Source organism: Limanda limanda, chromosome 7 (genome assembly GCF_963576545.1).
Source record: "Limanda limanda chromosome 7, fLimLim1.1, whole genome shotgun sequence".
In the NCBI taxonomy this organism is placed as follows: domain Eukaryota; kingdom Metazoa; phylum Chordata; class Actinopteri; order Pleuronectiformes; family Pleuronectidae; genus Limanda; species Limanda limanda.
The window spans coordinates 21,983,733-22,005,420 of record NC_083642.1 but is presented as its reverse complement, the minus strand read 5'-3'; the positions used below and the strand labels follow the sequence as shown (position 1 = coordinate 22,005,420).

Here is a 21,688-nt window from a genome sequence, read left to right as displayed (position 1 = left end):
GCAGAGATTTTTTTGGCAAATCATTTTATTAAATCAGTATTTACAGGCAGTTTGTGTTCTCACTCAGAGCTCAGCTGGACATGTCTGTCTCCTGCTAGACTTCCTCATCTAAAAATCTCTTGAACAGGATCGTGAATTCTCCCTCAAATATATTCACTTTCTACTACCCTAATAAAAATAAACAACCGCAAAGTAAAGACATGATACAGGAGGCACACGCTGAATTCAACCATTCTTATTACTGTTCTACTGATGATGTGCATCGTTGAATATGGCTTTATAGAGATCTCTCCATTTGTACAAGTAAATGTGGAAAAACTTGTCATGTCTGTCGGGGCACAGCGGAAAGTGAGCTAACTGCTACTTCTCTGGTTCACATCCAGCTGTGTCTACATTTGAGGAGTGGACCATCAGGTGCTGAACACGAGAGCAAAGTGGGTGTTACCGTTTCATGCTGTGATCAAGATGCCAACACTTGAGACAAAAATAAAACATTCATCTTGGGAAGTGAACATTGTTTCAAGTTAACAGAGCACTTCTTCCAACAAAGTGCTGACCCAAACTCAAATATGGACATTTGCTTTTTGCGCAATCAAACCTGCTGGAAAAATACAATCTTCGTTAATTTCATTCATTCAGTCTCAATCACTTGCACCTGAGTTCCTACATACTGTACGTCAGTGAAGGACGCGATCGGAAGAGCGGCCATTGAAGTACAGCAGTGAATTAGTTTCCCCCGCCTGAACCTCCCTTGACTTGCTGCCAACAACACCTTCAAATAATGACATCCGATTTACCTGGGACATGTACAGGTTGATTTTTAAATGGGCTTTTGGTTCATTTTGATTAAAATACTGCTGACATTGCTGCAATCTCATACAAAAGGGCAGAGAAGCTACTTAAAAATGGACCTAAATCCACAATCTTTTTTTTTTGCTTTTACTTTTAAATAGAAATAATGAAGTGACAGTCAAAAGAAGACAGCTGTAAAGCTTAATTAAAAAACAAAAACCGTAAACATAACATGTCAGACATACAACTAGACACACATGACCCTCACCCTCAGTTTTTTAAAAACAAATGGCAATATACACATAAGGGGTGCACTGATAATGCTAACAGCTTGGTTACTGAATAGGTAGCACTTAAATACTCAGCATTAGGGGAGAGTTCACTGTGGGAGATCTGACGCCACAAGCTGCAGCCCTGGACTCTGCGTTCAAAGTGTGTAAAAACCTCAATGTGGCATTTTACATCATTTTAACACAAATTGCGAAACTTTGAATGCTGTCTATTCAATACCAACTGCAGCTACTGCTGTTTATTTTCATAATCGCTGTTTTTGTGGTGAATAATAATTAAATACTTTAATCTGCACTTGGTCTTCCTTAAAAAGATTTTTAAAAAATTGTGAACCAACATCTGAAAAACTAAAAACACTAATAGTTTGAGATGGGATGTGTGGTATTATTGCTGGGGAGAAGCTGCTGCACAAGTACCAGCTCATCTCATTTTGCTATGGCCCATCACGTCTCCTGTAAAGTCTTTGCTGCTGCCTTGCAGGCATCCTGAGAAGGAGCCGCCTGGCACTGGAGGAGGAGCGAGATGGAGGCGAGAGGCGTCTCTTAAAGGGATCATCACAGTGGGTCCAGAAGATGTCCATAATCACAGTGTCAAATAGGGGATTGGGAGAGAGAAAAGAGCATGTTTGACTTCCTCCTGGAGTTCCTCGCTCCCTGGCAGCTCCACACGGCTGCTGGTGGGAGGAGTGGAGCAGCAGTGCCCCTCTGTAATTCACTGCTCCTCGGATATCATAGAACTGAAGGAAGTTTAAGAATTCAATGTGTCTTTGCTCGCAGGAGGCCCCTGATCTTTCTCCTCTCGATGGCTGACTTATCTGTGCTGTCGGAAGCCGTGGCTGCCGTCTGGGCCGGCTGGCTGTCGGACTGTGTGATTGGTTGATCGGGTGTCCTCTAAAGGCATTGTAGAGTTATTGCGTCCTGGCCTGTCAGAAAGAGAGGAAACGGGAATTAATTAGAGACAGCAGTCTTTTCCAAATGCCAGCAGCCAGAGAAAGTGCTCATGAATTCAAGGATCCCTGCAGTCTCTCATTAGTTACAGAGCTCCATCTTGGTTTTAGGACAGTTAGCTTCAGAACTGCATTTAAAGACATTTTAAAGAGTTTTAGCTGATTGTTAGCATGTGTTGCTAACATAATTGGCCTTATTTATGCCCATAGGTGTTTACATAGTTTTTCACTTAGGAAAACAGCTGTTTTTATAATAATTGTATTATAAATGTGATCACTGACATCATTTTTTTAATAAATGCCAAATCTAATGGTAAATACAAAAAAACTGCTATGAAATCAGAGTATAGGATGGCATTGTGTCTGTTTAGTACTGCCACCTAGCAAGTTCTCAGTTCTCAGCCAGTCAGTATTGGTGAATGTTACCTGTCAGTGTTGGGCTTGTCTTGAGGCGTCTCCTCTGGACAGGCGCTGCCCAGGATTCTCTTCCTTGCCTCTGCGTACTCCGCCTCTCGCTGAGCCAGAGACTTGACCTGCGGTGTCGGTCGGTTCTGATTCGAGGGGGATCCCAGGGCCCCGTTATTTGTCGGCCGCTTCAAAATGCGTATCTGAGGTGGGGGCACCGCTGGTTGAGAGTCGTCCTGTATCATCATGGTTGTCTTTAGCGGAGAATTGTAACTGGACTCACTGGAGGGAGGACAAGATCATATCATTAAAGACAGGGAGTCAGTAGCTTAGAAGATACATACATGACCAAAAGACATGTGAAAGAAACCCAACACATTCAGGAGTGATTCAGTCTGTTCTTGCTCATCGATATAAAATGTGGTAAAGGAATAGTTAGTATGTGTTCTTTAATAAGCTTATTTTAACAATTTACAAAAATATATTTATGATGAATGGGGATGCAACAATCAAATTGATTGCCCTCCAAATACAAATACCTCAACTTAAGGTACAGTATCAATACAGAATCATTTACCAGTGTTTCCATTGAGGAAAAAACTGCACATTACTCAGCATGAAACTTTTGTGTACATTTTTAAGTTATGAGGACAGGAATCACTGTGAGGCTAAAACTGGGAATTCATGAATGTAACTGGAGACTGTTACATCCACCTGTCAAGTCAGACTAATATCCTATATACCTAATAAAGTCGGTACCAGCCATATAAATGAACCAGTGCATTATTAGTTCCTCAGAGATCACATGCATAGTGACCTGAAGAGTGTCTCATAGGAGTTTGTAAAAAGTCTTAGTGTGTGGTCAGGTAGGTACTTATAAAGGCAAGTCAGAAACATTTTATGGAATGGGCCGAGGGAAGTCATCAAACAGATGAAAAACCCGTTTGATAAGATGTACAAAGACATCTTTTATGAGAGGTACAGAAAACCAGAAGATGAATGGAAAGCATTATGATGCACATAAGAAGACACGGAGACTAAGGCGATGAAGTGGCTGGTTGGACACTAGAGGGAGAGTGGAGTTATATGACTTTGTGTGATGATTTATTTAAGAATAGGGTTAGAAGTGTTTTTTCCTAACGTGTGTGTTGCGGATTATCTATCTATCTACAAATTGTATTGTTTAAAAACTTGAGAAATAAACTTATCATAAGCAACACAGTAGTTTTGAAAGAAAGGTCGAATTAAACCTTTAAAAGCATTACAACTGTGGGTTTACCTTTCTGCTTGGCTGATCCTTAGCTTCTCTTCTAACCGTTTTTCCATTTCCTGTGGGAGTGAGAAAACAACTCAGACATGTATTCGTGGAAACAACAACCAGCTCACGTTGAGTGTGGATGCGAAAAAACGTTCTGCAGGTATGAGGCAAGTAGTTGAGCGAATGGAAGAGCCGGATTCAGTTACGAGCTATTTATACATGTGTGGGGGGGGCTGACCCGCTCAGCTCGCCAACACTATCCTGCAGATGTTGACACAGAAACTTTCTAAGAAGGGGTTCGCTGAGGCTGCTTGTTATTCACGTTTCCCACTAACTAACCAAAGTCACAGATTAGTGATCAGGCCCTCGAGGGGGGGCTAGCTGATGACGTTCAATTCTTCTCAGAGCCACGTTGTTTGGCGTCGTGAGCTGGTGATGGTCTGCCAGACCACCGCCACGACTGCGAGTGCCTAACGGAATGTTACCTGGGGGGGTGCACTACCCCGCTGCTCTGCTACGAGTTGTTAACAGGGCCGATCGGGTTGTCCACCAGCTACATGGCCTCGTAACACAACCGGAAGCCAACAAGTTAGTTCAGCACGCCGACATCCCGCCTGCTCGCACTTCAATATGAGCAGGTTGAGTCAGGATCCATGTTAAACTCTGATAAGTGAAAACGATCCTGTGAAGTTACTCATCTCCCTCACAACATGTGGACTTCTCACAGTGATCCGCGGGGCTGAGAGACGTCGGCAGCCGCTCGGTCGGATTTCCATGAAACAATTTTCCACATAACAACTCAAATAACAGTTCTACATCTTAATGTTCTCACAGCGGAATGCGGCTGTAGAGGACGATCCTGTGTCGGGGCGGTTAGAGAATCAATATCCAACTGACAGTTTTTCCACGTTAGCCATGTACTCCCCAGTTAGCCTAGCATTAGCTGACGCCTTAGCATTTCCACTAGCCAGACGCTAACTTCACCCAGCTCTTGTGTGTGTTGTTCAGAGACGTTAAACGGGCTCATCCACGCCACCTCGTGTGACGTCAGGCAGAACTCACACTCCTCCCGCGGCTGTTTGGGGTTGAACCCGTCTCGCTCGCCGGCTACTTGACGTTAGCTCACCAAGTTTCGCAGAGCTAGCATTAGCATTAGCCACATTGTTGGCCCGTGGGAGTCGCGAACGCGGAAAATAAACGTCACAGAACCTCAGAAAGCGCCCGAGTGGAAACAAAGTGGACAACATGGCGACCGGAAGCCTGATGGGGAGCTGCCCGGTGCTCTGCGGTATTTACCCCACTGTCCGCCGCTTGCTCCCAACTTTCTGCGACCTCCTCATCCATGTTTCATTTTGCTCAGACACGCTGTGGCGGCGGAGGAGGCGGCCGTTCGCCCCTGACTCCTCCCGACTTCCCCTCACTCCTCCCGGCTTGCTCCTGCTCGCAGCGACCCGCCCCCCGGCTGTCGGCGGCCCGTGACCTCACACTGACGGATTTCCCCCCCCTCCTCCAACCAGCTGATCACGCGTATACGTCAAGGAACCAGCGGAGTGATCTGCAACATAGACAAAAAGGGGATTTATTCTGACCCAACATCACGACACAAATAATTATTATAGAATAATCAAATGAGGAGAATGAAGAAAAAACATTGCAAAAGTAATGTGTCACTTTAACATTTTATCTTAACTGGGCAGAGCAGATGTAGGAGATATTTATTAGTTTGTGTTAATTATCATGACTTGTTCTCAATATTTGATTATTATTGGTGTTTACTTTATATGGTCCATGTATGTTTTCTTTTATAAGTATATTTTTGTATGGGGTTAGGGCTCAGCTTTATAGAGAAAGTGCAGAAGGATTATCAGTCATTTGTGTTTGTGTGTGTGTGTGTGTGTGTGTGTGTGTGTGTGTGTGTGTGTGTGTGTGTGTGTATTAATGCTTTCTAACTTGTTTCTTTTTGTTGTCCCTTCTCTTGGATTTTTATATCTGTTAAATCATTTTCAGGATGACAATATTAAGATCAGGGCAGGAATTTATTTTTTCTAAACTTTCTTCTCAGTTTTAGGTCAGTGGAGAAATGTCTGAATGGGCATACAGAAGATCTTCAAACTACACATGTGCCTGTGTTGCTTATTATGGGTCTGCAAAATCATCATAAATCCACTGCTGTGTTTGAAAATATGTTTTATATGTTAACAGTACATGAAAGATGATCCTGTGAGTGTAAATATTGTAGCCAGTTAACGTTCTCTCTCTTTGTTCACTAACCACCATATCAGTGACCTGATGGCAGCTGCTGGAGCATCACCGCCGTTTGTTGTCTCAAGCAGTTTCTGTGTTAGCTCTTTTGAGGAAATACTTTTTTCTGTTTGGACACATGAGGGCAGCACAGTATAGCTCCGTCAGACTTTATTACTACTGGAATTATGTGTGCATCAAATTAAACCCTCTCATACAGATTTGATTCTATGTGTTTGGGAGCAAGATTACACAAGAAGAGATTTCATGAAACTTGATGGAAGGATGCAGTATGGGTACAATTTAGATGCACGGGGCAGATCCAGGGCGGTAAAGAACAAGACAAGCCTGTTGAATCTAACTACTCCTTTTGGGACAGAATATGAAATGTTAATCTATGTTTCTGAATATTTATGTTGTTATGTTTTTTCCTTTCATGTATGTTGCAAATTTGATATCAGTCAGCTGACGCTGACTGATATCAAAATGTACTCAAAGACCTAAGTGATATACATGTCAGAGATGATTCTGTTTCATTATTTAATGCTGGTTGCAGTGTACAGATCAGAGAGATGACCAGAGATCAGTGTTTGAATTGAACCTGCTTGCTGGTCTTTAAAGAAGACCTTCACCTCCACTCCCTTTCCTCTGCCATCCTGGAATCGACCTTAGTTTTACCTGTACAAAATAACGAACATGAAAACACCACGTCTGTTAGATGTTCAGTGTCTGCTAGAAAGACTATTTCTACAATGAATATATAATTTGCCTATAGGCACATTGCCAGTAGAATTAATAACACTTGTATTTCTTGTATAATTTCCTTATTTTACTTAAAACAAGGGCCAAATGTTCCCACAGTCCAAGGACATGCAGATTGAGGTTGGGTTATTTGGGACACTAAATAGACCATAGGTCCATAGGTCCATAGGTATGTGTGTCTCCTTGTGTCAGGGGTGTACCCTGTCTCTCGCCCAATATCAGCTGGGACTGGCACCTGCTCCCCAGTGACCCATCAAAGGATATATACGTTAGGAAATTAAGGCGATTATAAGAATACCATTGTATTACTGTGGCACATATTGGTGATGGGTGTTGGTAAAGAATCAGGCCCTTTTCTACTTATGACAAAAATATAAATACTTGGATTCTTCCGCAGAGAATGAATGTTAATTTTAGTTTGAATGAAGGTGTATGCAGCTGTTTTTATAGGACACAGTTCTGCTTTCAGGGTGCACAGAGACAGGAAATCATCCTCACAGATCAAAGGTCCATTACATAGAACATTGGAATTATCCTTTTAAGTTTTCTTTGTAATAAGTTGTTTAATAACTCAGATTAAGGCCATAAGGTAAAGAACAAACTCTGAAGATCCAACTCCATTTGTCCACAATTTCAGTGGACACCCTTAGCGGCAAATATAGATCAGACCTTGTGTGGAAAAATAAAAGGCATCAAAGAAAAGTAGTAGATTTATTTGAAATCCAAACGTGAGCTTTCATTGCAGAACAAATCAGTTTCATCAATCAGACGTGTTGATCACTTTTTGAGCAGCAGATTTGTCTGATGCAATAAAAAGAGAGTTTGGAAAAGTAGATTGATGAACTTCTAATGACCTGGATTCAGAGCCTCAGAAAACTGAACTGATATCCATGAGTTAATAAATAACTATAGGGAATTACTCCAAGTCCCTAAACAAGGGTAATCTATGGCTTCAGTGGATGAAGAGGTTTCTCTGAGAAACAAGAAAAAGTCAGCCTTACCAGAGGGATATCATCTGGAGGTGTATAAAATAAATTAAAGAGTGACATAATGTGAGGAAGCAAATCAGAAGTCGTACAGCCACATAAATAAATACATATAATAAGATCAGTGTTGCTCTTGCAGCAGGTGGCCCATTCAGTATGACCAAAGAAATATGACAGTAATTATCCTTAAAACTGCAGTGGGCCAGATAATAACATATCCACTGAATGCAATTCAATAATGACACAAAACCGGATTGAAACAGTTCTATTTCAGAATAGACATTATACAAAAATAATGTTTACATTACTTTAACTGTAGTTAAAAAATGACATGAGGATAGCAAAAGACAAACTAGACTGAACTGATGAAGATTTATGAACACACTTGGATTGATTGCTCTTCTGACTAAAGATGCCTTATAGTCATCGTGGTCTTCTTAAACTTGGGGTTTAATCTACAATGTGCGAGTGCTTTTCTCTCCTTGCTGGGCTCCACCGTCAGCACTTATGGATGTAGTATCCTGTCACATATCCTATGATGTAGATGGACACCAGTGCAGCCAGAGCTCCTGCTGTCTTCACTGCTACTCCAGTGCTGCCGACACACACGCTGTTGTAGATCCTGTGAGTGTAAGAGAAGTGGAGGAAGAGTCAAAGAGTAACTTTTCTGACCAAAGTTTGACTATAAAGGTTTTCCAGAACCCCGCCCAGCCAGTTGAGTCCTGACATGTCCCATGCAGTATCTGATTTATCTCACACACATCTTCCTATAACTATATATATTTGTTCCTCAATAGCATCAGAAATTTCTCCCTAATATAGAAACTTTTGGATCTTTAGGTCAGACGTCCCCATGTCTCACCTCATCCCAGTGGACTGTGATGCCTCCACATTCATGTTGACGTTGTCCTCGTTCCAGCGATCATACTGCACGCTGCCGGCTCCGTTGGAGTCCATGTGGGACATCCTTCCTCTCCTCAGAGGTTGATGCTGGAATCACTGCTCACTCACTGCTTCACTGCTCAGCCGGGACACATGAACTCTGACACAGTGAGGATGACGAGTCGATTGTGTGCAACAAAACATTGACAACTCTGCGAATCATAAAGTGTTTTTAAGGCATCGTTACAACAGAAAAGCCAAATATCTAATTAAAATAGTAAGTAATTTTACAAAATAAAGGCAACATATTACAACTTTTACAAGTGTATTAATAATCTTCTTAATATACATAATATTGTATTTGAAGTTCTATCACATGTGTTTATTACTTTTATATTTAAAATATTTAGAGAAAATCATGTCAGTCCGTATTTAATTGTTCAATCAGACCATGTGCGGGAAATAATCAGATTCAAAAGGCAATGATTTGATGATTCTGACTCAAAGAAGAGTTCAGTCCATGTCCCCACATGGAAATAATCTCAGTTTGTACTCACGTGAGTCAGAAACAGTCGACGCTCTGCACATAAAGCTCTGGTCTCCAGCTCTTTTAAAACCACGACTAAGACTGAGACTGTGAGAGCTGTTCCTCCTGCTCGGTAAGAGACCCTTGGCCTCAGTACATGTGTTTACTAAGGTCACTCTGTCATAAATTCATTGGTCGTTTTCCAACTGGTGACATTCACCAGCTTATATGACTCCTACTCAGTGATAAAGAGCAATTCAATATGCGGTTAGTCTCCAGTTTCATCACATCCTGGCAAATAGTGGACTGTAAAGCAATTTCATACATTTCCTGGTTGTCCTTCCTCTGCACCATAATATGTTTGAATGTCCTGCCGAGAATATGAAGCCATAAACTGACTTTTAACTATCAGGACAAAATAATTACTGTGATAAACATCAAACATACAGTTGCAGTTTACATATTAACTTTCCCAGCAGTGTTAGGGGAGTAGGAGGCTGCCTCTAGGGCTTGGGGCCTCGCATGGAACATAATGTGAGACCTATAGACCTCAGCACTGGTCTGTGTGTGTTTGGGTTTTGCTGCACAGTTGTAACTCTGACTAACTCTGGAAGGATCACTGGAGCTTATTGCTCAATACCATTGCTGGACACTGCTGCCCCCTCATGGACAGGTAGACACTGCACTGACATTTTGAGAGTTGTATAAATAATATAATATACAATAAAGACAAATAAATGAAATATTAAAAATAACTTTTTTTTGTACAGCGATTATCTAAACAAGGTTACAAAAGGCTTCACAAAACCCGTGTCAAAAAATTATGAACTAAAATAAAAGGTATTAATAATGACAGAAAAAATATCCTGTGGAACATTATCCCATATCACCATGGAAACAGCGTTGGGTACACATGGTAGTTAATAAGTAATCAGAAGTGTTCACAGCAGATCAAATGTCTCCTGACAAATCAAAATACTTCGATTTAAATTAGCAATGCCTTTGAACGTTAAATAACAATTTTGGTTGAAATTGAAAAAAACAAATATGTTATATTATATTATATAACATATTTGGTAGTAAAATTATATTATATCACATTATAGGACGTCGTTGTTTCACACCGGAAGTTTTCCAAACGTTACCATCGCATAAACACTTCCGGTGCGTGCCATAATACCGCTGCGCATACTTCAGGTTTGTTGAACCGTTTTCAATGCGTCGTGGATAACTTCACATTTTACTGTATCTGGGCTTTTAATGAGACTTACGGAAACGGATAGATGTTCTGTAGTTCATTCCCCAAACCGCTACTCTAATGGTTCTTTTTAAACCCGTCCAGTTAGCTGCGGGAGGTGTTTAGCAACTGTACCCCGCGCTAGCTTTAGCCGTTCGTTAGCTAATGTGTTAGCATCACGCTGGACTTAACAACACACCGCGGGTTTAAAAGTAGCTACCGACTATTTTGCTTCATGTGCTGGTTTTTAACTCAACCGTTACGTTAATGTGAACATGTGTATAATGTTAGCAGGCGCTACGTGTCTCCTTGATTAGCCTGTTAGCTAACGCGCGCTGTAGTGTTTTGCTGCACTGCAGATAAACACAAATAACCGCCAGAATAACGTCGTGTTGTAAACGTAGAGAGATTCGAGCCCCATGTCGTTGTCTGTGCAACGATACATTGGTGAAACTGTGATATAAATAAGACAAATGTGAGTAGAAAAGTGACGTTTTAATAAATCGTTGTGCTGTTGTCTGCGGCGTGTGAATCTGTTTTAAATGATCTTTTGTCCGTAAAGGTGATTGGAACATGCACGACTAACAGACAAAGTGAAATGGAATATAAACAGTTGGTCTAGTTAGTAAAAAGATCCGAGTACACCAGGTGAAAAGACAAACATAGCAATGACTGACAGGTAGATGCTTCTTCTCTGTCCTCGATCTGTTATAACCAAATTTCTTTATTTACTATTCACATGTAGCTGAGCTGAGACCACATGTAAAGAACACGTGTTGTGTGTTTGTGTGTTTGATGTGGACCAGGCGGTGCAGAGTGGATGCTGATGGGGGACGATAAGGAGACCTGGAAAGTTAAAACTCTCGACGAAATCCTACTTGAGAAGAAACGTAGAAGAGAATTGGAAGAGAAAGCAGACCCCAAGCGCCAGAAAAATGTAAAGTATTTCAAAGTCAATCTAAGACTCGTATGACACCTTCACGTTGAGTCAATGTTAAAAATGATCTTTTATCATAGCTGGTACTTCTAATTATTGTTGTAGTTTAATGTTACAGGGCAATGTGATGATTTTTAATATAAATGATTACAAACAGCATATTGGATAATTAACTAAGCTTTTGCGCCATAATCATTATCTGAGGATATATTTCATAATTGACTGCAGCCTAAACTTGTGCTCTTTTTGTTTGGCACAGTCCACACAGAGCCTTGTTCCACAGGCGGATGATCGGGAATCCAAACGAGACACTCCGGAGGAAGGAGAACTACAGGATCAGAGAATGGAAATAACAATTCGTAATTCCCCGTACACACGGGAGGACTCAACCGAGGACAGGTGATGGGAATTATTTGAAAACTGAACATGAGTAAACTTGTTGTTGTTGAATGAAATGTTAGGAAATTGTATTTTTAACAATGGCGTAGGCAAGTATACATGTAATAATTTAATGTTTTTTCATCCTTGGGAAATGATATAGAAGCTTGTCAAAGTCTCACATTATTTCATTTATTTGCAGAGGAGAGGAAGATGACTCGTTAGCTATCAAGCCTCCACAGCAGATTGCCAGGAAAGACAAATCTCACCACAGAAAGGAGGAAAAAAGAAAAGATAAGAGACGTCACCGCAGTCACTCTGAGGAAGGAGGTATGAGATGTGGTTTAATAAAAACACATTGTTCTGAAGCTGAATGAAACAAATATGGGGGGTGTTTTTCGACTCATGATTTTTGCTTCTACAGTAGTTAAACATGTCCGACCGAAAGACAAAGAAAAAGAGCGAGAGAGTGAGCGCAGGAAGCGTCAGTGGGAGGAGGACAAAGCCCGGCGAGACTGGGAGAGGCAGAAACGAAGGGAACAGGCCAGAGCTCATTCTCGAAGAGAGAGGTGAGTGTTGACCTCAGAGAGGAACCACAAATTCACATGGGTCTATATGTCAATCACTGACTATAGCTGTGAAGCCATCAGAGCAATTTCACGACCATGAACTAATTGTGTCAAACTTTATCAACCCAAACAAAAAATACAGCAAACAATGACAAAACTGGACCTTTGGTTATCTGAACAGACCTCGAGTGGAATCTCCTGGGTTTTTTTTGGACCACAGGGACCGCCTGGAGCAGCAGGAGCGCCAGCGTGAACGGGATAGAAAGCTGCGAGAACAGCAGAAAGAGCAACGAGAGCTCAAGGAGCGAGAGAGGAGGGCGGAGGAGCGACGCAAAGAAAGAGGGGGTCGACGAGAAGGTCAGTGAGCGAACCCAGACACGTGCTGGACAACAAGGGCTTTTCAACTTTGCATAGAGCCAAGCTAGCTGTCCAACTCTGTAGCTAATACACACACTCAATAATCAAATTTATTATGTAATAATATACCCAGGGAAAGAAAGCATATTTCCCAAAATGTTGAAAAGTTAATTTAAGCACAAAATCTAGAGCATTCAGTCAGTTTACCGAACACCAAACACATGGACTCTAAGGTAGTGGCTACAGCAGTAAATAATAGAGACTTTCTTTTCCACAGTGCCGTCTCACCACAGGATGCTCCCTGATGACTATGATGATAAGACAAAACTAATTCACCGCAGCCGCAGTCCTACCCGCCTTCCCCAAAACAGATCTGAACACAGTGAACCACGCACGAGTGCAAGTGAGTTTACTATTATATCTCAGTATGTCTAAAAAAATCTCTATTTCTTAGCTGTAAATGCACCCTTTCATTGTTTGCTAGTGTGAAATCATATTTCAGCATAGCTGACACTACCTTTTCTCTGCAGCATTGAAGGATGAGAAGCCGGATATCAAAGACCTGCTTGCAGACCTTCAGGACATCAGTGACAGTGAAAGGAAAACCAGCACTGCAGATTCCTCCATCGGTAACAGACCATCTAATCTACACTAACTACAGCAAACAAATGACAGCACATGCAAAGACCAATCTACTTCTAAAGCAAACTCACAGTAGTTTATGTTCAATATCTCTAGTGACATGGCTACTTTTTTAGAATGCAAAATGTGTTTGGAGGATAAATGCTCAATTAATTTTGACAGCAAAGCTTTTAACTGTACAAGAAGGTGTCGGTACATAACCACCAGAACCAATATCATGATGACATGGCAATTTTACAGTTGTATTTCTTCAGATTATTTTATACGGTTGTGCTCCAATCATCTCATTCTTGTTTAGCGTCAGGATCAGGCTCTGATGAAGAGGATGATGAAGAGGAAGAGGAGTCCAGCAGCCAGAGTGAGGGTGCAGAAGAAGAGGGCGATGAAGGGGAGTCAGTCACATGCTCGGAAAGGTCTGAGCAGAGTGCAGGTAGAACATTTTAAAACTGCTCCACTAGTATGACTTCTGTTACTTTGACAGGTTCAGTTTTACAGCCTCTCAGATTTAACACAGCAGCTTCCTTCTTTTCAGAGGATGTGAGTGAGGACGAGCAGTCGGAGGAAGACTTGAGTGAAGTGGAAAATGGAAATCACATCCCTGCAGGTGGGTTTGAAGCTGAGAAATGATTCTGTTGCTGTAACGGCGATGTCCACAACTTTCTGTAATTGGCCCAAAGTCTTCTTGGGACATGTTGACAAGTCTTTTAATTCTGAGGTTTACACTGGAAAACACAAACAAATTTTGGATTACAAGAGTGAAAAGTATAGGACCTTTTTTTCTGCTTCAGATTACTATGGTATCCAGATTGTGACATTTATGTTTGTTATTGTTGAATTTTACAGTCACTCTTACATTTTGAATTGTGATTAGTTGCTTTCAGAATATTACTAATATTTATAAACTATCACTAAGCAGAAAAAAAAGGAACTAACTTAATCCTTCACCTTGCAGTGCCCGAGTCCCGTTTCGACCACGACTCAGAGGAAAGTGGAGAAGACATGGAGGATGATGATGATGAGGAGGGTGAGGATGAAGCAGGTGATGGTGACCCCACTCCTCAGTCTCAGACCCACTCACGCTCCCCCACTCCCGAAGAGAATTACATCCCAGACTCTCCCCCAATTTCTCCTGTGGAGCTGAAGAAGGAGCTGCCAAAGTACCTGCCTGCTTTACAGGTCGGCACCAAATAAGCACAAACTACATCCCCCATGTGTATGTAATCCCCTTATACAAGTGATTGTATGTTAAAGTCAGTTATATTGTTGGTTTGTTTGTTTTCAGGGTTGTCGCAGTGTTGAGGAGTTCCAGTGTCTGAACCGAATAGAGGAGGGGACCTATGGTGTAGTGTACAGAGCCAAGGACAAAAAGACTGGTATGAGAAAAAACTGACCAGATAGATTTGCATTGACGATTATCAGTCTTGTTATTTGAATAGACAGTAAATGCGTTCTAATGTTTGCAGATGAGATTGTGGCCCTGAAAAGGCTGAAGATGGAGAAGGAGAAGGAGGGCTTCCCCATAACCTCTTTAAGAGAAATCAATACCATTCTGAAAGCTCAACACCCAAACATCGTCACCGTGAGGGTGAGAAGACTTATTATTATTAGAAAATTATTATATAGGCACCAATGCTTTTATTGATGCTTTTCAAGAAAATAATCGTATCTGCTCTTTCCCTACACCAGGAAATAGTTGTTGGAAGCAATATGGACAAGATCTACATTGTGATGAACTATGTAGAACATGACCTGAAGAGTCTGATGGAAACAATGAAGCAGCCCTTCCTACCAGGTGATTTTTAGACAAGATGGAGCTGTGGTCCATCTGATAGAAATATGTTCTGTCTTGCAGATGTAGATGTGACCTTTAGCAGTGAAGGTCCCTCTTGCATCTCAAAAAAGTTATTTTAAATCATGACCCTTTTTTTAGGTGAAGTAAAGACTCTGATGATTCAGCTGCTTCGAGGAGTCCGACATCTCCATGACAACTGGATTCTGCATCGTGACCTGAAGACGTCCAATCTGCTGCTGAGCCACAAGGGAATCCTCAAGGTACATTTAGGACTGTGGATCCCATCGATATGGTTTAATTAGATCTCCATTAGTTGTTAGCTTGGCAACAGATACTTTTCCTGAGATCCTAGAGAGCATCTAAAGGGTCTGGAGCAAAATCTAATTCTGCAATTATGTAATTTAAAGTAAAGCCGTTTTACAATCACTGCCGATTTGTTTTATGTTACATTTTTCCTTTTCCACTTCAGAAAGACGACCTAAACAGTCTTAAAGTTGGATGTGTAGTTTTGGTGTTTCCAATATCTGTAATTCTAGTCCTAACTATTTTTCATTCTTGGATTCAGCAGTCACGTAAAAAATAAAGCATCAAAATGATTTTAGGTGCATGATCATAAAGGGAAGTGGACTATCCAATCCAAACACATATTTTAGTTTATATATTGCTGTGAAAGGGCAGTAAGTAAGTCTGAAAAAGATATTTACAGTTGGAGTATTTAATCTTACATTACTTAAAAGAGATATAGATAGAATTTTTGGGGTAGTTAGGAAATTTCTTCCTGTCCAGCAAGGGAATTATAGTTTGAATAAATATTACCTTGAAAAAAAAAGTACAGGGGCAAAAGTATTTCCCTTAAAAAAATACATAATATAGACGTATCAATACACAAACTCCGAAAAAGGGTTTCCTTTAATTCATCTGTCAATGATGCACAACTTTCTTCCAAGCTAGTCGCGCCACAGTCCAGTTGCACAAACATCGTATGATTACTAAAAGTCAATTGGAGCATGAACTTCTGACAAAATTATTAACAGGCTGGGTCCATGTGTACATAAACCAGGTTCAAACAGACAGTGTGAATTTAATGGAAGATGACAGTAGCAAATTAAAATCACAACCCATCATACATCTTTCCAAATTCAACACGTATCATGTGTGGTGCTATCATTTCATTTTCTATGAAATGTTAAGGGCTTAAAGGGATAGGACACCGAAAAATGAAATTCACTCTACAAACTCTTCTACATACTACTATGCCTATGGAGGGTTGGGTGAAGTTTATGAGTCCACAAAGCACTCCTGGAGTCTCAGAAATAAACCTTGTTGCAGAAGAATGCCATACAATTGAAGTCAATGGTGACCAACACTTCAGAGTTAATAAAACGACAGAAAAAACATAACATGCCTCCATACAGCTCATGTGGTGTCATCCAAGTGTCCACAAGTCCCGACATTCACATTCGACCCGAAACGAAGTCATTTACTCCATGTTTTTAGCCTAAACTGAGAGTCACAATAGGTTTTGTGGACTCAAACACTCCACCCACCCCTCCATCGGCAGAGTGGTGAGTAGATAATGAGTACATTTTTCGGTGAAGTATCCCTTTAACAAAATCCACCCCTCTACTCAACATAAAGTGTCTTAAAGTAAATTTTTCCCTCCATCTGTCTTCTACTGTAGATTGGTGACTTTGGTTTGGCGCGGGAGTACGGTTCCCCCCTGAAGCCGTACACACCTGTGGTGGTGACCCTGTGGTACCGCTCACCAGATCTGCTGCTTGGAGCCAAGGTGAGAATTCAAGTTCACACTACCTCCCCACATCACAGGAGCAGATGAAATACCTATGCATTGGTTTAAGCTAGAGACATTAAGCATTTGATTTAAAGATGCCAAATACTGAGAAACACCATTTGAGTTTCATGGTGTATCAGTTACAAACCCAGCCTGTCGGAGCACATTCACTTTTACATGCAAGACGATGTCAAACATAGAAATCTGCCAGGAAGGCTGTCGATTTTATGTTTCTGTGGACTGCCACTGTGTTTGTTCTTCTCTCCGCAGGAGTACTCAACAGCTGTGGACATGTGGTCAGTGGGCTGCATATTTGGCGAGCTCCTGACCCAGAAGCCTCTGTTCCCTGGAAAATCTGAAATTGACCAAATTAACAAGATTTTTAAGGTAAATGTCGTCATTTTCCGCCATAAAATGAAATAAATCCTCACCATAAATTATATTTAGCTCTTCTGTTAACTGCCTGCTGAACTTTTGTGTGTCCTATGTCTGAATACCAGCCTGCAGTTCTGCAGTACACCACAGGGTAGAGCTGTTGGTAAATGTCAGTGCAGCTGATGAAGTTATTTAACCAAGAAGCTCATCAGAGTTAGCTGAATAATTTTCAGTAGATCTGCATTAGGCGGGACAGCCCTGTGTGAGGACTGATGTCACTGAGACTGTCATCCTACCGACGTCACCGGTGATGAATTAACGTATTGAAATGTACTTGGGACTGGTAGATTACCACATGTCTGTGGTTGATGAAATGTTCTGCCAAATAGGACATATCTCAAATGCATGTGTCCTCGCACTCATAGTTTGTCTGCCGGCTTGTCTGTGTTGCCTGTAGGATTTGGGGTCACCGAGTGAGAAGATCTGGCCCGGCTACAACGAGCTGCCCGCTGTGAAGAAGATGACTTTCACAGAGTATCCCTACAACAACCTGCGAAAGCGATTTGGAGCGCTGCTCTCAGACCAGGGCTTTGACCTCATGAACAAGTAGGTTCTTAAAGACTGTCTTATTCCACACAACACTGCATCTTCACTGCACCACAATGAGGCTCAGCATGGTGTTCCAGCTGTGTGCCAGTTGCTGCCGGTGTTTTAAACAATTGACAGAAACTAATGACTAAGATCAGATGCGACATATGGGTGTATATACCTTTTTAAAATTTTTTGACCATCTTGCGTGCTTCTCCCGTCAGAGTCGAATGAAACACGCATCTCATCATAATGTCATTGTTTTTAAAGAAATGTGACGTATGAGATGCATCTTGATTCGTTGATATACTCGTAGGAAAGGCAAAATGCATAATGAGTAATGTTGTTTGTTTAATAGCGCCCTTAGCCTGCAAAATAGTTTTTAATGCTGAGTTTTGGATAAAGCCATTTTTAGACATGATTTGTGGTAAAGTCTGGAGAATTGGGTCTGGACTTCACCTGCAGTTTGCCTTTCACACACACACAACACAGCGAGAGGTGCTCTGCACAGATGCGATCACATCAGCAACAAATCCTCTGCATTATAAAGTTGAGAGGTGGAACAGCCGGGTGCAACAGGCAGAGCCAGGAAGTAACATCAGGAGGCTCTCACTCTGACATGCACCTCCTCAGGAGAAAGTGGAGAGAATCTCCAGAGTTTCAGTGCATGTCTGAAAGCAGCTTAGCAGACTGGTTTGAGGTAGAGGAAGAAGAAGAGCGGGGGTTCTTAATGCGTTAAGAGTCTGGTCTATCAATGATCGATAAGGAGAAAAAAAAAAAATATCCATGTATGCATTGTATAAAAAATATTTTATGGCAGTATTTTCAGTCCATCAGAATCTAATATGATCACAGGTCAGTGAAAAGCAAATATCAACCACCAATATCAGTAACAATTAGCATCATGCCTACACTGGAAACTGCCTTACTTGGATGAGCGCGGTGCTGCTCTGTCACATTCTCTCAGTCTTTCCAGAGCTTCTTATTCAGTCAGTGCATTTCTGGCAAGTTGACTTCAAACATGACTGGTAGTGGACTGGTAATTTATCAGCACACCATAGCAGCAGTCTCTTTCCATCCTCCTGTTCTGTTTCTCCAACAAGCACACACACACTCACCATGGTGATGCTCCACGCTACAGGAAAATGTTTTTGAAAGCTCACATTTAATGGGGGAAATCATTTTTAAACATCGAGAGTAACAGTCTTATAATTCTATCTTGCACATTCCAGAGATCAGCATAGTTTAACAGCTCCAAAGAGCAGAGACGCGGTTCTCCACATTTGGCGCTCTCAGATCTTAACCCACCCACAGAGCCTTTTCTGCCTGCACCTGTAAATGACAGAACCATACCACTGGCCTCTCCTCGCAGCTGCAGAGGACGGTAACAACATGTCCACTGTGCTGCTAGAGGGATCATGGTTCAGTGGAAGTTTGGCGCATGGCCAACGCTGCTGAAGCTTTCCAGCTGTCAGAAGACTCATGGAGCATTTACTCAGGGACACATTCACACTGCAGGAGGTCAACACGTAAAAATGACTCTTTGAAAAACCTCAGACAACTGTGTAAAAGGCGCTTGGAGGTTTAGGATGGCAGGTAGACATCACAGAGCTGTTTGGAATATCACACCCCTCTGTGTAGCAAAGTGTTTGAAGGTCAAGGCATTGATCGTCCTGCCTGAGCCCGTCTGATCTTCTTCAAACTCTTATAAGATTTGATAGAAAAGAGATTTAGATTTTAATCCTGAGCCTAAAGATGCTGAATGTTACTGGTTTTCGCTTCTACTAGGTGATTCATTGCCCTTTTCTAGGTATAAACAAGTCTGTATGCTTCAGATAAAAATCAGCAGAGCACCGGGGAGGATCAAACCGACAGGTGCAGGAAGGGGCCGACATTCTTGGAATTTCAAAACAAACAATAAGTCAGACAAAAGTGGAAGATTATCTCCTTCGAATGCCAGCATCAGCCCCATGTGCCCTGTGGCTCGGATAGACATCACCTCCACGCTTGAGCCCACCTACGATGTGCAGACAGTCTGAGCTTCCCAGTGGCATGGGATTCTCTACCAAAACGTTTCTTCATTGTATTAGAATCTCAACCTGATCCCCGACTGTTTTCCAGATTCCTTACTTACTGCCCCAGTAAGAGGATTGTGTCCGACGAGGCACTGAAGCACGAGTACTTCAGAGAGACGCCACTGCCCATCGAACCGTCCATGTTCCCCACCTGGCCGGCCAAGAGCGAGCAGCAGCGGGTGAAGAGAGGCACCAGTCCCCGTCCCCCCGAGGGAGGCCTGGGCTACAGTCAACTGGTAAGGACATCAGGCTCCACTTTCTCCATTACATACAGCTACTAGGCTGTGTTAAATAGATTACAGACCTACAGGCTTCTGCTTTGTGTCCGCGTATTTCCTCCTTGTGTTTTCCATGATGAGCACACTTTAGATCTTAATGTTTTCAGCAGTGGGCCTACCCACCCTGAAGTTTGTTTTTATAAAGCCTGATGATGCTGATATTTTTTTCAGTGGATGTAACCGGTGATATTTTTTGTCTTATCAATAAATTTACACTCGAAACCAAGGAAGAATAACAACAATATTAATGATAAACATGTTCGTGCATACAATGGAATACAATTACAATGACTAATTAGAGTCTATTCAGTATTGTATTTATCAGTTGAACAATACACATGTGATGAAAGTTAGCTTTGTATCCACTTTGTCTTTAGGGTGACGATGACCTGAAAGACACCGGCTTCCACCTGACGACCAGCAACCAGGGAGTGTCAGCAGTTGGCCCAGGATTCAGCCTCAAGTTCTGAGCCCAGGAATGCACAACACCTGGCTGTCGCACTGAGGAAGAGGGGGAGCAAAGAGTTCTGGGACTTTTTGGATTACTGTCTGATCCATAACAACTCTCACCAAATAGTCAGGACTGTCTCACAGCAAGACTGGTGGCTCAAAACAAATTAGAATTTTCCCTCTACTTTTAACCAACTTCTGTCATAAATCTGTCACGTTCAGCTATCATGTTAGACTTTTATTTTTATTTTCCCTTTTATACTTCATGAGAGAGGAGCTGATTTTATAAATGGTTGGCATTTCCTGGCTGCCGGAGCTACTGTATAATGATGCAGAATTGGCTGTGTTTTCCCTCCAGCATAATGTTAAAAATCTACTTGGGCCTGTCAGCTCACTTGATGACAGCGGGATGATGTTTTTGTTAGAAATAAAGCTTGAAACTTTGTTTGGTCTGCCATTTTCCCCGTATTTATAAACTCTGTACAAGCTATGTAAACACAACCGCACACTGCCACGGGAGGAAAAAAAATCCAGGGAAGTCGAGCTTTTGAAAAAAGAAAAGAAAAAGAAGCCTTGAACCCAATTTAATAGTCGCTGTCCAAAAGTGATGTCATTCTTTGCACTGCACACTTTGTCTCAGTACTTTGTTCTTTCAGGCGTAAAGAGGCCCAGAATTTGCTCTGCCTTTGTTTGGAAATGGCTCTGCAGCTTCAGTATTAAACCAATAAATTCTTTGATTTCGAGCGGAAGAAAAATAAACAGCGCAGTTTCGTTGCCTGCAAGATCACTCGCTGCTTTCGCTGGAATACTCGCGCAAAAATACCCTCGTCTCTGGACTTCTAGAGCCAGCACTGAATGGAAATGTTCATTAATCAGTTTTATCTATCCCCAGACCCCAGCGGAGCCCTTCTGCAGATTATTACACCTGGTGGTGTTGAATAAGCTTGGAAGGAGAGCTGCTAGTGGAGCTGACTGCTGGGCCTCTGGAGACAGACTGCTGGCTTCACTGCGAGGATAGTAAAGTCAGCTAGACGTCTGAGGTGTTCCATATGCGGTCGAAGGTCCAAATTGTTCTACAGGCTGTAGACAACACTGCTTATTCTGGCTTTATTAGCTTAGTTTGGTTAGT

The 21,688-nt window shown here is 41.8% G+C and overlaps 2 protein-coding genes across 5 annotated transcripts; one reads left to right on the top strand and one right to left on the bottom strand.

The window, feature by feature from the left end:
- Window positions 1-7: 7 nt before the first annotated feature.
- Window positions 8-5,103, bottom strand: szrd1 (SUZ RNA binding domain containing 1). Of its 2 annotated transcripts, none has more exons than XM_061074187.1 (4): window positions 4,989-5,103; window positions 3,714-3,763; window positions 2,456-2,716; window positions 8-2,005 (listed from the first exon to the last, which is right to left on the bottom strand). In XM_061074187.1, the coding sequence occupies exons 1-4, from the start codon at window positions 5,034-5,036 to the stop codon at window positions 1,894-1,896; spliced, it is 471 nt and encodes a 156-aa protein (XP_060930170.1). In that variant the 5' UTR covers window positions 5,037-5,103; the 3' UTR covers window positions 8-1,893. The 2 variants fall into 2 exon arrangements, with proteins under 2 accessions (XP_060930170.1, XP_060930171.1); XM_061074188.1 differs by lacking the exon at window positions 4,989-5,103 and adding an exon at window positions 4,755-4,849.
- A 5,145-nt stretch (window positions 5,104-10,248) lies between these two features.
- cdk11b (cyclin dependent kinase 11B) lies at window positions 10,249-21,004 on the top strand. Of its 3 annotated transcripts, none has more exons than XM_061074729.1 (20): window positions 10,249-10,286; window positions 11,133-11,263; window positions 11,523-11,662; window positions 11,844-11,971; window positions 12,066-12,210; window positions 12,392-12,567; window positions 12,845-12,970; window positions 13,098-13,196; window positions 13,508-13,639; window positions 13,742-13,813; window positions 14,162-14,385; window positions 14,492-14,582; window positions 14,673-14,794; window positions 14,896-15,001; window positions 15,140-15,261; window positions 16,683-16,790; window positions 17,064-17,180; window positions 17,626-17,774; window positions 19,878-20,067; window positions 20,487-21,004. In XM_061074729.1, the coding sequence occupies exons 2-20, from the start codon at window positions 11,147-11,149 to the stop codon at window positions 20,577-20,579; spliced, it is 2,457 nt and encodes an 818-aa protein (XP_060930712.1). In that variant the 5' UTR covers window positions 10,249-10,286; window positions 11,133-11,146; the 3' UTR covers window positions 20,580-21,004. The 3 variants fall into 3 exon arrangements, with proteins under 3 accessions (XP_060930712.1, XP_060930713.1, XP_060930711.1); XM_061074730.1 differs by lacking the exon at window positions 10,249-10,286 and adding an exon at window positions 10,880-11,005 and having other exon boundaries at window positions 12,431-12,567; XM_061074728.1 differs by lacking the exon at window positions 10,249-10,286 and adding an exon at window positions 10,880-11,005.
- Window positions 21,005-21,688: the final 684 nt, after the last annotated feature.

Coding starts and splice junctions, on each gene's coding strand:
- szrd1 (XM_061074187.1), bottom strand. CDS start 5,036: ATGGATGAGGAGGTCGCAGAAAGTTGGGAGCAAGCGGCGGACAGTGGG. Junction 3,764..4,988: donor AGCAAGCGGCGGACAGTGGG/GTAAATACCGCA, acceptor TCACTCCCACAG/GAAATGGAAAAACGGTTAGA. Junction 2,006..2,455: donor GACAAGCCCAACACTGACAG/GTAACATTCACC, acceptor TCTTTCTGACAG/GCCAGGACGCAATAACTCTA.
- cdk11b (XM_061074729.1), top strand. CDS start 11,147: ATGCTGATGGGGGACGATAAGGAGACCTGGAAAGTTAAAACTCTCGAC. Junction 14,795..14,895: donor CAAACATCGTCACCGTGAGG/GTGAGAAGACTT, acceptor TCCCTACACCAG/GAAATAGTTGTTGGAAGCAA. Junction 15,262..16,682: donor GCCACAAGGGAATCCTCAAG/GTACATTTAGGA, acceptor CTTCTACTGTAG/ATTGGTGACTTTGGTTTGGC.